The sequence below is a fragment of the Neovison vison genome, chromosome 7 (assembly GCF_020171115.1).
Source record: "Neovison vison isolate M4711 chromosome 7, ASM_NN_V1, whole genome shotgun sequence".
NCBI lineage: Eukaryota > Metazoa > Chordata > Mammalia > Carnivora > Mustelidae > Neogale > Neogale vison.
Window position 1 is genome coordinate 140,761,286 of NC_058097.1, and position 15,825 is coordinate 140,777,110.

At 38.8% G+C, this 15,825-nt stretch overlaps 1 protein-coding gene and 1 long non-coding RNA gene across 3 annotated transcripts in view; one reads left to right on the forward strand and one right to left on the reverse strand.

The window, feature by feature from the left end:
• The window catches only part of ANKRD42 (ankyrin repeat domain 42), a 55,940-nt gene extending 48,060 nt beyond the window's left edge, over window positions 1-7,880 (reverse strand). The window contains exons 1-2 of the mRNA XM_044258425.1: window positions 6,898-7,880; window positions 4,922-5,085 (exon numbers count right to left, since the gene is read on the reverse strand). Of these exons, the coding sequence (XP_044114360.1) occupies window positions 4,922-5,085; window positions 6,898-6,955 (222 nt within the window). The 5' untranslated portion in view covers window positions 6,956-7,880. The remainder of the gene's footprint in view (window positions 1-4,921; window positions 5,086-6,897) is intronic.
• Window positions 7,881-8,001: 121 nt separating this feature from the next.
• LOC122912534 lies at window positions 8,002-10,853 on the forward strand. 2 transcript variants are annotated; one of them, XR_006385652.1, is made up of 5 exons: window positions 8,002-8,169; window positions 8,865-8,926; window positions 9,090-9,135; window positions 9,849-9,961; window positions 10,786-10,853. It is a non-coding gene; the product is annotated as an uncharacterized LOC122912534 (long non-coding RNA). The 2 variants fall into 2 exon arrangements; XR_006385651.1 differs by having other exon boundaries at window positions 9,849-10,853.
• The last annotated feature ends 4,972 nt before the right edge of the window (window positions 10,854-15,825 follow it).

Consider the following 15,825-nt stretch of genomic DNA (forward strand, 5'->3'; position numbering starts at 1 on the left):
GTATTCAAGCACAACCTCTGATCAATCACTGACCCAAGAGTGACCCCCAGCCAGACTTAAAAATACTAACAAGAATTTTTAAAAACCAAAACAAACAAATTAAAAAAAAACGTTGTAGTGACTACATATTGTGGGGAAACAGACTCCACACAATTAGTCCAAGCAAGTCAATAAGCAAATACACAGCAATAAGCACATCTGAGAGGGATGCAGTGAATAGGAACAGAATTAAAAGCTGCTACAATAGATAATCTAAAATATACAGTTTTCAAAATGTCTAGGCAAACTAAAAAATTATGAGATTATAATTATACAAAGAATGTGTGACCCATACATGGGCAGCGGGGGAGACAACAATCAATAGAAACTATCTCTAAGAGGGCCCAGATGTTGGACTTAGTGAGACTTCAAAGCAGCCATTATAAATAGCTCCAGAGAACTGAAACTATTTTTAAAAGAATTTATATTTAAAGAATTAAAGTATGATGACAATGACTCATCCAATAGAAAATATAGACAAAGAGAAATAAGAGAAAGATAAATACCATATGATCTATCTTTTATTTGTAATTTAAGAAACAAAACAAATGAGCAAAGGAAAAAAAGACAAACCAAGAAACAGACTCTTAACTATAGAGAACAAAATGATAGTTATCAGAGAAGCAATAGTTGGAAAGTGGCTGAAACAGATGATGGGGATGAAAGAGTACACTTATGAAAAAATATATATATGGGTGCCTACCTGGCTCAGTCAGTGGAGCATGTGAGTTCAAGCCCAATGTTGGGTGTAGAGATTATTTTAAAAAAATAAATAAATAAAATAAAATCTTCAGTGGTGAACCATTGGGTGGCTCAGTCAGTTAACTATCTGCCTTAAGCCCAGGTCATTATCCTAGGGTCCTGAGATAGAGCCCAATATCAGTCTCCCTGCTCAGCAGGGAGCCTGCTTCTCCCTCCCCTTCTGCTGTTCCCCCTGCTTGTACTCTCTCCCTCTTAGTCAAATAAATAAATAAAATCCTTAAAAACAATTTTTTACACACACTCATAAAAATGTGTTAACTGAATTAAAGTTTTGCCTAATTCACAATATGTTTGGGAAACAATTCAACGTTCAGGATAAAAATATATTTTATGAAATTTAAATAAAACTATAAATATCTGTGGTTTTGAGACTATAATTTAATTATAGTACATTTATTTATAAAGATTCATTTTAATTTTGTATTTTAACTATTTTGTGACCATGAATATTCAAATATTGACTCCCATCCACATACAAAGTTAACTTCAAAAATGTGAAAGATGTAATACAATTGAAAAAAAAAAGAAAAAAAATGTACAAAGAGACAAATTATTTTTTCAAAAAAAGAAAGAAGGAAAAGAAATTCTGGCAGCGAAAAATATACCTGAAATAAAGTTTACCACAGGGGGCTCAAGAACGGATATCATCTGATAGAAGGAAAAGAACTAAAGTCTAAGAAAGCAGGTTTTACCAGTTGTTTATTTAGTGACCATTTCATATTACCAACATAAGTACCACAGTCTTAAGATATTTCAGAAAGGGAGTGCCTGGGTGGCTAGTCATTAAATGTCTACCTTAGGCTCAGGTCATGATCCCAAGCTTCTGGGATGGAGCCCTGCATCAGGTTCCCTGCTCAGTGGGAAGCCTGCTTCTCACTCTCCCACTCCTCCCGCTTGTGTTCCCTCTCTCGTTCTCTCTCTGTGTCAAATAAATAAAAAAATTCTTTAAAAAAAAGATATTTCAGAAAGGATAACAAAATGTAAAAGCATTGATGTAGTACTCAAGTAGATAATTAGGAGATGATCTTTACATGGGAACGTAGAAAGTCATCAAAATCTTTTGGTTTAGATTTGTTTTTGTTAAAATTTCAACAAACATTTCTGGAATATCTGTTATACACAGTTCTAGACACTTAAAATAAAAATTTTTAAAAATTTTTAAAAATCAAAAAATTCAGCAATACAGCCAACATTTATTATGAATCCAATATGCCAGACATTATGCCAGATGCTGGGGAAAAAAAAGAGGAATAAAACCTAAATGGTACCTTCAAAAAGCTCAAAACTCTACAAGAGGTTCAAAGTGATAAATTCAATGTGATACATACAAACAAATACAATTTTTCAAATATGTGTAAGACTTAGGGGTAGATCCTAGGTAGTTTATTGGGGAATATGGGGGGGGTGGGGAACACAGAGGCTTTACCAAGTGGGTGCTGCCTGGCCTAGTTTTCAACCAAGTAACCAGTAAGAAGAGATGAGACTAAGCAGATAAAAACAACATAAGTTTAGGGTAACATGAAACAGCAGACTTGTGTAGGACATGACAGTAGTCACCAGTACTACAGAGTAATACAAGTATGATGGGAGATGAGGTTGGAGAGAGAAGTCCCTTCTAGTAAATATCTTAAACTTTATAATAACTTATGGGGGAGTACGTCACTACATGGACTTAAGAAACATTTCAAGTAACATCAGATATTAGTTTTAGAGGGATAACTTTATACTGAATATGAACTAAAGGTGGATGAGACAGAAAAGAAGAAATCAATTAGATCTAAAGCAATGGCTAGGAGGATGGAGAGGACAAACTCAGGAGATGAAGATGAAACAAAATCAAGGATCTGGTCATCAGTTCTCACTACATCAACGTGCATTATGAAGTACACCTTCAGACAAATGTTGATACTGTGTTTGCTTCTGGAAAAAATGAAGACAAGTCAATAATGATGCAAAGTCATTAGCCTGGAAAACTAAGAAAGGGAGGGAAAAGGATACTGGTTTAGTTTTAGACCAATGTGAGATCCTATCAGATATGCCTGAGGTGTTGATCAAGCACCTGATACATAAGCCAGAGTTCAAGAGAAAAAGAAAACCAATGAATTATTCTGTAGTAGCAGTAAAGCCAAGGAACTCTAAAAGATGACCTAAAGAAAGGATATAAAGTAGGAGAGAAAAGGTCATTAGCAGAGGAATTAAAAAATGCCTCTATTTGTAGAGCAGGCAGAGGACGTTAATCAAAAAAGACCAAGAGTAATCAGAAAGGATGAAGGATACCAGGAAAGAAAGGAAACCCCATCTTATTTGATTATGGCAGAGTAAGATCACTACTTCTTCCTCTCTTAGCAATCATTAAAAAAAAAAAAGGCAAGATAAGCAGGAAGAACACCCCATCTTTGATGAAACTAGGACAGACATCTGAAGCCAGAGAAGATCTCTGTCTGTCAAATAAATAAGTAAAATATTTTTTTAAAAAAAGGTAGCCACTGAAGCCAGAGAAGAGATGGGAGATCCACCAAAGTTGATCCAGAAGGGATGTGGAAGGAAACAGAAAAAAATACCCACCCAGGGTTATAAACTCACAAAGAACTGTCAAGGCACATTTCTCCTAGGTGAAAGGGAGCCACTAAAAGGCCAAAGCAAAAATCCTTGTTTACAACAGTTCAAGCAGGGCACACAAACTGGTGGAGAGTATAAAGTTATCGCTCTCAAACTAATTATCTGATATTACTTGAAACCTTCCTTGAGTCCAAAACCTATCCCCTACAGGATAAAGTTCAAGCTATTTAATATAATCCTCAGGACCAGATTTTGTTCCAAGAAGCAGAGAAACCCAAACAGGAAATCACACAGAGAAACCATATTCAGAGAAAGCAGTCTCTGTGTGTCTGGAGCAATAAGAGACTTTGTACTGAACAGAACCACTGCAGCCTACAGGCTGTAGTTACGAAAATAAGCTCCACACAATCTTGAATCATGAGGAAAAAGTCCAGGTGGCTTTTCACACAACCCAAGAGAAAGTCTGCATAAAAATATTCACTAAGCACTGCCTATACTAGCTGAAAATAGAAACCAACTAAATAGCCATCAATCAAAAAGTGGATAAATTCTGATATTAATCTAAGTAGATGGTATTGTAACATGTCTCAAAGAAATGGAGTACATAAATGTAACCACATAGTTAAGACTCCAAAACACATCATTGAACACAAAAAGCTACAAGATGATACACATAGTATGATGTCATTTATATAAAATGTCATTAAAAACAATGCTATAGGGGCGCCTGGGTGGCTCAGTGGGTTAAGCCGCTGCCTTCTGCTCAGGTCATGATCTCAGGATCCTGGGATCAAGTCCCACATCGGGCTCTCTGCTCAGCAGTGAGCCTGCTTCCCTCTCTCTCTCTGCCTGCCTCTCCATCTACTTGTGATTTCTCTCTGTCAAATAAATAAATAAAATCTTAAAAAAAAACAATGCATAATCATATGTAATAACAACATATGAGTTGGGAGGAGAGGAATGGCACCTGAAGGGGGTGCTAAGGGACTTCACACGCAACTATAATATTCCATCTCTTTTTAAAAAATCTAAAATAACTATAGGAAAAATTTTAGGATTGACAGAACTGGATATTCCCATGCTACTGTCTATAAATTACCCTCCATGCTTGCCTTTGGAACACAGTAACTACATTGTGAGGAATCACAAACAAGCCCAGGTGGAGAGACTTCACATAAAAACCCACATGGAGAGGAATTAAGGTGGCCAGGGTATAGCTAGCATCTTCTACCAGACACCTGCATGAACAAGTCTTTAGAAGATTCCAGACTCAGCATTTAAATCTTCTAGCTGAAGCCTCACACATCACAAAACAGGACAAGCTGTCCTTGAGATCCAAACTCCTAATTTACTCCTGAGCACCAATGGTCATATCATGCCACTACCTTTTGAGACAATTTGTTACAAAGGCACAGTAACCAGAACAACAAATATTACAACAAAATGAAAAGAAAAAAATATTTCCAGTGCCTAGTATAAAGTCTCAGTCCTATTTGCTAAATTTCAAAATTGCTAACAGTTGTAAACTTACTTCAGTTTAATAATTTATACAGCCTCTTACCTCCAAACTTCCAGAATGTGCTGCCCAATGTAAAGGGGTAAACTTATGGAGAATGTCTGCTTCATTTATGCTGGCTCCTCGTTCTATTATATCTGAAAGTTGCTTTACATCTCCAGCCCGTACAGCATCATGTATGTTACCAAAATGCACTTTCTTCCGGGCACCTATTGAAAATCAAATTAACATATATCACAAAACTTTAAAAAAAAAGACTAAAACAATGATTCAACAGAAAGCACAAAACCACTTTGGCTTTCCAAACAATTTACTACAAAGATGTTTGTGATTAACAGTTCAATCACACTTCCATTTTAGCTCTAACACATAAATAGCACAGAAGTTATCACTCCCATAGGTAAAGAAAAAGCTGGACAAAAGGAAAATCAACAACTTTTCTTGGACTCATCAGAGAACCAAAGTCTCAGAGCCAGTTGCCCCCCTGAGTCTGGACACACAAATACAGAGAAACACAAACAAGTTCAGCTTACCTGGAGCAAAAGCCACTGGAGCCATAAACTTCCAAGCACAGAAATGGTAATTTTTACAAACTGCTAGAGGCTGGGCAAGTATTACCCTACGAGTGAGAAACTCTCTAGGGCTACAGTCTTAGAAGGACCCCACATTTTCATAGATTTTACCCTACCAGGGTAAATCCCACCAAGTTATCACTGTGAAAAGAATTACTTCATGTCTTTGGCAGGGAAAGGGGTAAATTAACCATTCTGAAATACACCCAGTGCAATCTCCACAGAGAGGTCTACTCTCCAGTGATTTTACCAGAGCCCTAACTCACATAGGCTGGTATATTCCACAATCTATTTTTCTTATCCTTCTCATTTGTACCACTAAGAAAGGAATGGCAGGTCACAATGTTTACTTCATAACACTCCAGTGGTCTTATATTTTACAATTTAATGTTCCAAACATCAAAGCTACATTGTGACTGTAAAATATTTTAAGCCAGAAGCAACAAAGGTACCTAAGCATGAACAGTTGTTGGAAGAGAAAGAAGTAGAGAATTTAATCAAAGTATATCCTGAACAAAAAGGCATGATTCCTGACCTCAAATGGTTTTTTAATTTTTGGTAGATAATCTATGCAATCTATACTACTATTTATCTATGTATATGTCCTTTCTCCACAACTCAAATGCTAATTTCTTGAGGGCTAGTATCATATCTTATAGCACTCTTTAACAAAATGCTGCACATTTTACTCAAAAATCCTTTCTGAGCATCTACCATGTGCCAAGCACTGTCATAATATCTTTCCCTGCCTACACCTTAACCCTTTCCTTTTTCAATATTATCACAGTGCTTGGCAGGCAGAAGCTAAGACAGTGAGCAGGATATAAGAAACCATACCACCTGGCCTCGAATGCTTGGGAGTATTTTTCTTTGGGAGCTATAATGTATCAGAGAAAAGGACTAAATCTCAAAAAATTAAATCATTAAGGGTGTTATCAATAGTCCTTGCTCAAACCAAGATGGCACAAGAATCTCACAGCCACAAGTTTCCCGGTCAGTTCTCAATAACAGCACACGACCAGGGAAAAAAGCACCAGTGATGGCATTATCCAGGGGGAAATAATAGGATTTAAGGAGAGGATGGAAGAAAAGTTAACTAAGGGAAAGGGAGAGTCAATAGAGTGGAAGGGAGAAAACTAGGTAAATCTAAAGTCATCTCCAGAGGGTCAAATGCTGCAGAGAAGCCAAGAGTCTAACATTTAACAAGCGTTTATGTCAGTCTGGACTAGAAGTCTCAGGAATAGTGCAGGTGGAAAAAATGAGAGGAAAGCTGGAATGAAGAAGGATGAGAAACAGGTGAACAGCTTTGGGACCCACTTAAAACAAGTCAATTAAGGGAAATCAGGAGTCACAGCTGAGAAAGGAAACTGCCAGAAAGGGCCAAAGCAGATGTGGATGAAATCAGAAAAAAGTGGCAGAGACCAAGGCAAGCGAAGTAATCTGACTCACACGGGGTTGCACTCTCCCTAGAGGAGGTGGAAGGGCCTGAATCGGACGCCCCTGGCATGGTGCGATCCCTCGGACCCCGGGGAGGACCCGAGTCCAGGCCCCCGCTGCTGCGGCGGTCTTCACTTGCTGTCACCCACGAGCCACTGCAGTGGCTGCCTTCGTCGTCGCTAAGCCCGGGTACCTGATCCTCCCGGGTTTTCTCCCAAAAGTTCCCGCTGTGGAAGCCCTCGTCTATACGTTCTCTCTCCCAGAAGCCACGGAGGCAGCGGCTGGCGTCTACGCTGACGCTCACCCCGGAGGAGTCGCTGGCCGCGTAACCGCGGTCTTCACTTACTCCCTCCCAGGAATTACTGAGGCTGTGGCCGCCATCGACACTCCCTTCCTCCCAAGAGCCACTGAGGCGGCGTCTGCAGTAGTCACTGCCTCTCTCCCGGGAGTGGCTGGGTTGGGGGTCCGGGACTACTCTGACACCCTCCCAAGAATCACTGAAGCACAGGCCGCGGTCTTCTCTGACCAGTCCCTCGCAGTCACTAGTTTGGTGGCTCCCGACTTCACTTAAATTCACGTCGCTGCTGCTGAAGCTTTGGTCTCCCCTTACTCTCTCCCAGGAGCTACTGTGACGGCGCCCACCGCCTCCCGTAACTCTCTCCAGAGAGACACTGCCCAGGTCTTCACTAACTCTTCTAGAGTCACTGCCGGAGAAACCGATGTCTTCACTTAGTCTTCTGCTAGAGTCCCTACAGAGGTGGCCGCCGTCTTCACGGATTCTTTCCCTGTCTTCGCTGGGACTACAGTCCTGGTCTTCGCTAACTCTCTGCCTTAATTGGCCCCGGCGTTGGCCGTGTCGGCCGTTTATCCTCCACACGCGGTGGCTACTGAGGCGGCCGCCGTCTTCGGCTGCTACTCCCCGCGAGTCGCTCCGGCGGCGGCCGCCGTGCGCTAGTACCCTCTCCTCCAAGTTGCTTTCCAGCCTCCCGACTCCAGCCAACCCTTTGGAGGTGTGCTGGATCCGCTGCCTTGGAAACGGGTAAACTTCCGGCGTGCTGCGGTCATTTCCTGTTCCTCACGGCCTTGCGTCACTTCCGGCTTCCCCTCCACCTTTTTCTAGACTTCGCCTCTAGAGACGTCGGAGGGTGGTAAGGACCGGTTTTTGTGAAATTCCGTACAGCCTCACATCCTAATTATCTAGGCCCTTTTTCTCCAATGGCCTAGCGTCCGTCGCGCTTTCCATGGCTCAGCGAAGCAGGTGGAGGTTCCAGGACTGCAGTTTGCGTAGGTGACCTGTGTCGCGCGGGCCGGGTGGGGCCTTTCTTCGTCCTTGACAAACCTAGTATAGTTTCTCAGTGCTCGCTGGAACATCGGAGGAAATAGGTTCCTACCTTAGCGATTCACAGGTGTGGAGAAAGACCCAAAGGAAAAGTTAGCAGCTGCAGCCGCTTTCATTATTGAATGTTTATTAGTGCCAGGCTCTTCGGTAATTGCTTGGTACTTAATTCTCAATAATTACTGATTCAAGGTATCAGTAATTCGTTAAGGACAAACAGGTAAGTTACGGAACCAGTATAAACACAGGTCAGTAGTCAGAAGACTGCCCCAGGGTTCCTGATTCCCAAATCCAAGGCTCCTTTTAATGTAAAATGTTCACTTTCAACAGTTTGGCCCAAATCTTTTTATCTAACCTTATTGCTTAACATATATTCTTCCATTCACTTTTATTGAAAATACCCGGGTGGGGCCGGGGCACTTGGGTGGCTCAGTTGGTAAAGCACGCGACTTTGATCTCAGAGAGAAGTTCCAGCCCCACGTTGGGCGTGGTGCCTTCTTAAAAAAAGAAAATTAGAAGAAAATACGTGGGTCGGATTTAGTGCTAGCAGCAGAGAATACAGTAGAATTCTGTGCCACCCACCTTAATTCCCCTTTCAACTTTTTTTTTTCCCCCTTTCCCCATCCTTCTTTCTTTGCCACAGGTTTTGTTCTTAAACACATTTGGGAAATTACCCTGACCCTGTCTTATCTCTCTTGAAGTACAGTAAGTTGACTTTAACTTCCATAGCCTCTTGTAATAGTGGTAATACTAATGATTGCCATTTGCTGAGTTCCTGTGAGTCTGACACTGTACTAAGTACTTTCTGTTAGTTTTATTTAATCCTTAACATAACCTATCCGAACCATATTATTCTTCCTTTTTACAGATAGAGACAAAAAGCACCAAAGTTAATGCCTGAAGATTCACAGCTAGTAAGTATTAAGTACCTGAATTAGGTATCCAACCTAGATCTTTGATTTTTGCTGGACATACTTCTCAAAGTCTCTGAATTTCCATAGCCTTTATTAGACCATTTTTCACATTTGAAAATTACCTATTTAACAGTTGGTCTTCACCCTGACTCCCCAAGGACTCTGAGCTTCTGGGAGGTAGGGACTGTATTTCTTGGTGTTCCTGACATTTGGAATACTTTGTTTGAGGGGAGAGCTTAGTAGCTGTGGTGTGGGTTAGGATGTGGCTTGATGGTCAGTTGTTTGTTGTGGATGAACTGAGAGAATGAAAATCTTTTTTTTTTTTAAGATTTTATTTATTTACTTGACAGATCACAAGTAGGCAGAGAGGCATGCAAAGAGACAGGGGGAAGCAGGCTCCCTGTTGAGCAGAGAGCCCAATGTGGGGCTCAATCCCAGGACCCTGGGATCATGACCTGAGCCGAAGGCAGAGGCTTTAACCCACTGAGCCACCCAGGTGCCCCGCAAAGCTAGGAGGGAATTTGGGATTAGTTACAGGTAGGAGGGAATTTGGGATTAGTCATCCCAGTCTGCTTATTTTTAGAAATAGAGCAACTGAGGTGTTTTGTTTTATCAGACATCGATTGAGTTATTTTAATAGGGGCCAGTTTCTATGCTAAATGATTTACAAATAGTTTCAGACTTAATCTCTATTATTATTTCTGTTTTTACAGATGAAGAAACTGCTCACATTTGGCCAAGATCACATAATAGGAAGTGGGGAATTGGAACTCACTCTGACTGACTCCAAATTAATAGAGAGTTTGTAGCCACTTACATAATAATGGTAAAGGTTTCATTTGTTGCTATATGGGTAAATTCAGTGAGGGTCAGCACATCCTTAAAGGATTCACAAATGGCAGGAAGGATTAGAAAAGAAAACCAAAATAGCAGAGAAGCAGAAAAAAAAAATCTCCCAAAATAAACGTAAAGGAATTAAAAATAAGATATTCATGAAATAGAAAATAAAATTGATGATTATGCCTTCTGTTTGAAAAGGACAATAAATAGACACTTAATAAATCTAAAGAAAAGGGAAGAAAACGATATTTGGAAAAAAGGGAACATATTACAGATAAGAGGGACTTCGAAAATTGGAAGTGAATCTAGAATAGTCTTATACGGATAATCTTGAAAATTGACCTGGACAATTTTCTAGGAAAAATACACATCCCGAAAAATTGGCTCTACAGTTAGAAAACTATAATGAACTGATAATCATGAAAGAATGCCCTATATATCCCTGACGAAGGTCACCAGAACAAAGCATAGAGAAGAATGGGAGTGTGTCCCAACTATGAAAGGAACATAACCAGAGCAGAATCTAAAAGATAGTAAAATAAATAAATAAATAAATAAATAAAATATAGCTCAGTCTCACTTAAAAATACATGCAAAAAAAAAACTAACCTAGCAGTGCATTTAGAGAATAATGTCATAAGCAAGTTGGGTTAATTGTACCTGTACAAGGATGGTCAACATTAGACAGGTAATGAAAATCTACATTAGTAGATAAAGGGGAAAACTATATAACTTTAATTGATACTGAAAAAACACTTGAGAAAGTAACATCTATTACTGATTTTTTTTTTTTTTTAATTTTATAATAAGGAACAAAAGGAAGTTTGCTGAACTGGATGAAGGGTATCAACCAGCAATAAAGAAACTTAATTTCATGATCCAGGTTATATTTTCTGTCATTCATACAATTCAACATTGTTCTGAGAATTTTGGATCCAGTATAGTACGGATCCAGTAAGTGAGATAAGGTATGAAATTAGCAAGAAATTAAGATAAATTATATTGTTTACTTGGAAAATCAGTAAGATTGCATTGTCAGGAAGATGGTAAGCTCTCAGCAACATACAGATGATTTTTTATAAACGATATAATCAACTTTTAAATGTAAAGAACTCACATTAGCACCAAAAATGGTGAAACATTCTAGAAATCTATCAAGAAATAAGCCAAACCTACATTAAAAATACGTAAAACTAGAATTAGAATAAATGGAAAGATACACTTTATCCCTAGGTGAGTAGGCTCAGTGTTTAAAGATAAGATTCTCCTCACATTATAAATTCGTTGCATTTCAATTAAAAATTCTAACAATTTTTAATGGAAAAAAAATTTTTTTTTTTTTTTAAAGAAAAGCCATACCTTTTTTTTTTTTTTTTTTTAAGATTTTATTTATGGGGCGCCTGGGTGGCTCAGTGGGTTAAAGCCTCTGCCCTCGGCTCAGGTCATCATCCCAGGGTCCTGGGATCAAGCCCCACATCGTGCTCTCTGCTCAGCGGGGAGCCTGCTTCCTCCTCTCTCTCTCTGCCTGCCTCTCTGCCTACTTGTGATCTCTGTCTGTCAAATAAATAAATAAATAAATCTTTTAAAAAAAATAAAAAGATTTTTATTTATTTATTTGACAGAGATCGCAAGGAGGCAGAGAGGCAGGCAGAGGGGGAGGGGAAAGGAGGCTCCCTGCTGAGTAGAGAGCCTGATGTGGGGCTCGGTCCCAGAACCCTGAGACCATGATCTGGGCCAAAGGCAGAGGCTTTAACCCACTGAGCCACCCAGGCGCCCCACAAGATGATTTTTTATCTCAAAGAATGTAGGTGCAAGATTAACCAAAATGTTTTTTTTTTAAATAAGAATGAGAACTCACCCAAATACCCATCAGAACTACAAAACTAGGATATGTATAACAGGGAGGTAACTGGAATAGGACTGGATAAGTAGTGGAACAAACTAGAATTCAGAAATATATGTATACACTTATTATAGCGCTAGCATTTCAAATAGAGAAATGTAAGCTCTTCATTTTCATATGCAAAAATTTCAGAGTTAAAGATCCTATCAAAGTGCTAGAAGAAAATAACAGGAATTTGCTGTTTATATTTTAGGAAGTCCTTCTTAAGCAATATCAGCCCCAGGGATCACAAAGAAAATAAACATTTAAAAGATACATTACCATGAAGTTTAGACCAGAGGTAGACAATGTTTATTATCAAGTCTGAGAAAGAGTAACTCTAGAAAAACTAATGAGCAAAAGTGATGAAAACTACCAAAAGCAAGTACACCTGAAACTAATGAATGTTGTACGTCAACTGTACTTAAATTTGGGGGGGGGAAATGAACAAAATTTATTGAACTCATTAGGTATGCTCTGCACAGCACTATGATAAAAACTAAAAGATGGATAATGAGTGCTAAAAGAGGTCTGAAGACCCTGCTGGTGAGAGATTAAATTGGAATGACCCAGGAAGGACAGTTTGGCAGTTATCTGTTGAAACTAAACATACGTTACCCTTCAGTCAGAAGCTATCCAGTTGTAAAATCTTCAAAATAACGTTCTGTTGTAGTAGGATAGTCATTGCAAAGTGTTATGGTTGTAAATAATTAGACACTTGAAAATCCATCAGTGAAACAGTGCTGAATTATGCTACATGCCTATGAAATACTACACAGTTGTAGAAATGAGATCTACATTATTAACATAGAAGAAGATAAAGTGAATGAAAGGCAATATATATGCAATCTCATTTAGTTTTTTAAAGTTTTTTTTTCAAAGAACGTAGAAGATTAAAACAGTAAAGAATAAGAAAGATGTAAAAGACTTCTATATTTTTTAATTTTACAAAAACTCAAAGAAGCACAGGAAAACATGTATTGTTATATAAAACAAAAGAAAGTATTTCTTACGAGTACATGGGTCAGGAAAGATTAAGAAGCTAAGAAAAACACTGGTTTTGGCAGTGTTTGGCACTGGTTTGGCAGTTACCAATTATTGGTAACACTCAGAAGAGTCAAGATATAAAAACCCCAGATGCACAGGATGTCAAGGTAAGTGAGGAACTGACTGAAGGAAATGTCTCATGTGAACCATTCCAGAACACCAAAGTGGGAATCTTGGCATTCTAGAGAAATGGAGCTCTTTTTAAGTAGGAAACTTAAGGTTCCACCTCTTAGTTTTTCCAGAGGGCTCTGCCTAAATCCCCCATAAATCAGCTCTTTGCATTTAGTTCCAGAGGAGGGAGCAGGGCCAACCCCAGGCCAAAAATTCAATTAAATGTGTTTTGGTAACCAACTTCCTTACGCCTAAATAGCTAAATACTCTTCTCTTTCTTCCCAGGCATTCTTGCTCTCCTTTTGTTGGACACCTCTCCAAACTTTCACCCCGCAGTGTTTTGCTCTTGTTTAACTTGCTCTTTTCCACCTGCACAACTCTGTATCAGATTAGGAGAAAACCCTACTTTTAGAGTTCAGTACCCCCCCTTTTTTTTTTAGCCTGACTCCATTTCTACCTCCAGATTACCTCTTCTTTAGTCTGCTAAAACTTTTCACTTGCCAGAACAGTGAGATGCCATGTATTTTTCTGAATATTTTGTATAAACTTCGTGTAGCATTTAGTAGTTGCTAAACAGGTTGTAAACAAAGTTTGTTTGGGAAAACAAAACGAAGTTGTCTATTTTGGGTTTAGTTTTTACTTGAAAATCTTAATTTTTATTATATAGGTAGGTATTTTTTTTTCCTGAAGCTTATTTTTAGTTAAGTAACAGATAACTTTATAGTATTTTCCAAAACAGTAAAGTTAAAACTAGGTTTTAAGTAAGCAGATTATGTTAAAATCAGAACATAGAGGGTACTAACAATGAAATTTTCAGGTTTTGGGAAATGTTTTAGCTCTCACAAACTTCAGCTGTTACTTCAAAAAATATTTCATCTTACATGAGGCTTTCTTGGGTTTTCCTTGCTACACTTTCCAGTGTAGATTACTCACTAGTTTTAATTCCTATTGATCTGTGTTGACTGTTACTTTTCCATCTTTTGGGGCTACAAAGTCATTGTTTTCTAGATCATTATCAGATCTAGCTATTCATTTAAGTTACCCAAGGGGTTTTCAAAGTTAAGATATAATTGACATTATTTGCATGTTGGAGCTTTCTAAATGGTAGAGGGATCTCAGAGTCTGCTAAATGAGACCCTTCAGAGACCATCTGTTCTTAATATTTGCTGATGGTAAAGCAGTGAAATTTGGGGGCCACACATCTAAATCACTGCCCAGTATCCAACCTCCTACCTCAAAGAAAAACTAGGAATTGGATTTTCAGTTCCAACTTATTAAGTACCTGTGATCATCTCGGAGGAAGTATTACCCCTCTGCCACTTCAAAGCTAATTCCTTTTGTGCTATTGATAAATCTCTGGTCTGTCAGTCATCTCTCTTCAACAGGTCTCCATTGAACTCCTTTTAACATGTATGTTAAACATCTTTTTGTCTCATTCTAACTACAGTTAAATCTCCAGTTAAATTTCATGAAGAGTAGCTCATAAAATTTTGTCACCACTCACCCTCACTACCCCATTGCAACTAGTGTTAACACCCATAATACTCACCTATTCTTCAATTTTTAGGGGTTCTTTATCATCCCGTATTTCCTTGGCTTTGTTTACTGCCTTTTTTCAACCATTATGGGTTTTGTGGGTTGTTTTTTTTTTTTTTCCTCAGTAGTACTTCTTTCCCACCCTCCCATTTAAAAGTTTAATGTTTGCTCCTCAAGGACCTTTCGTTGATCCTCTTCCTTTATATGGATACTCTTTTTTTTTTTTGGATACACTGGTAGGTATGAATGTCACCTTTCTTCGGTCAAATACTTGTTTTGTTGTTTTAAGATTTTATTTATTTATTTGACAGACAGAGATTACAAGCAGGCTCCCTGCTGAAGAGTCCAATGCGGGTCTCGATCCCAGGACCCTGAGATCATGACCTGAGCCAAAGGCAGAGCCTTTAACCCACTGAGCCACCCAGGTGCCCCTCTGGTCAAATACTTTCAAGCATTTAATACGAGTCACGATCTCCCCCCTCCCCCCCAAAGAAGACAACAGAAAATTTTGCCTACGTTTTTGGATTCAGACCCCAGCACTTCTTCCGTGACAGTGTTGATTTACGTTTCGAAGTTCAGCTATCACAATGTGTTCTCACTTCTCAAATCCAGTAGACACCTACCGGTTTTTCTTACTGGACCTTTCTATAATAATTGTATTGACAATCAACAATCTCATAAATTTCTTTTCACTTGATTCTTTAAGATGCAGATAGGATTTGTTTAAATTTCTGGTGGCCTCCATGCTCACCAGTATAATACAAACTTCTAAGCATAACTAAGAAGACTTCATAATCTTCTATTCAAAGTTGTTGGGTTTTAACCATATAGAACAATTTGAAAACACGTTTTCAAGCCTTTGTTTGCTGTCCATTCTCCATACATACCCTTCCCACTAATGTGGACTCCACTCCTAGTTCTCCTAAACCCAAATACCACCACCTCTGAAGTCTTCCTTAACCCACTTCCAGGTAGTCTGATACACCTACTCAAGGAATTCTTTGTAATTGCAGAAATACTACAGAATAAATTGAAGCAAAGCCAGGTCTACATTCCTATTCTACAACTTTCTCGGTGATTCAATCTGTACATAGTAGAGACCATCTACTATGTATGATTATAAATACCAAAGAAGATACATAAAAAAAATTTGCCAATGCCTACCACACAGTAAATGCTCAACAAACTGGCTTTCATTGTTTTATATGCCCCTCTCCTCCAATAGATGGCAGAAAAGATTAATCTTCCATCTCAGAGTTCCTGGCTTATAGCAG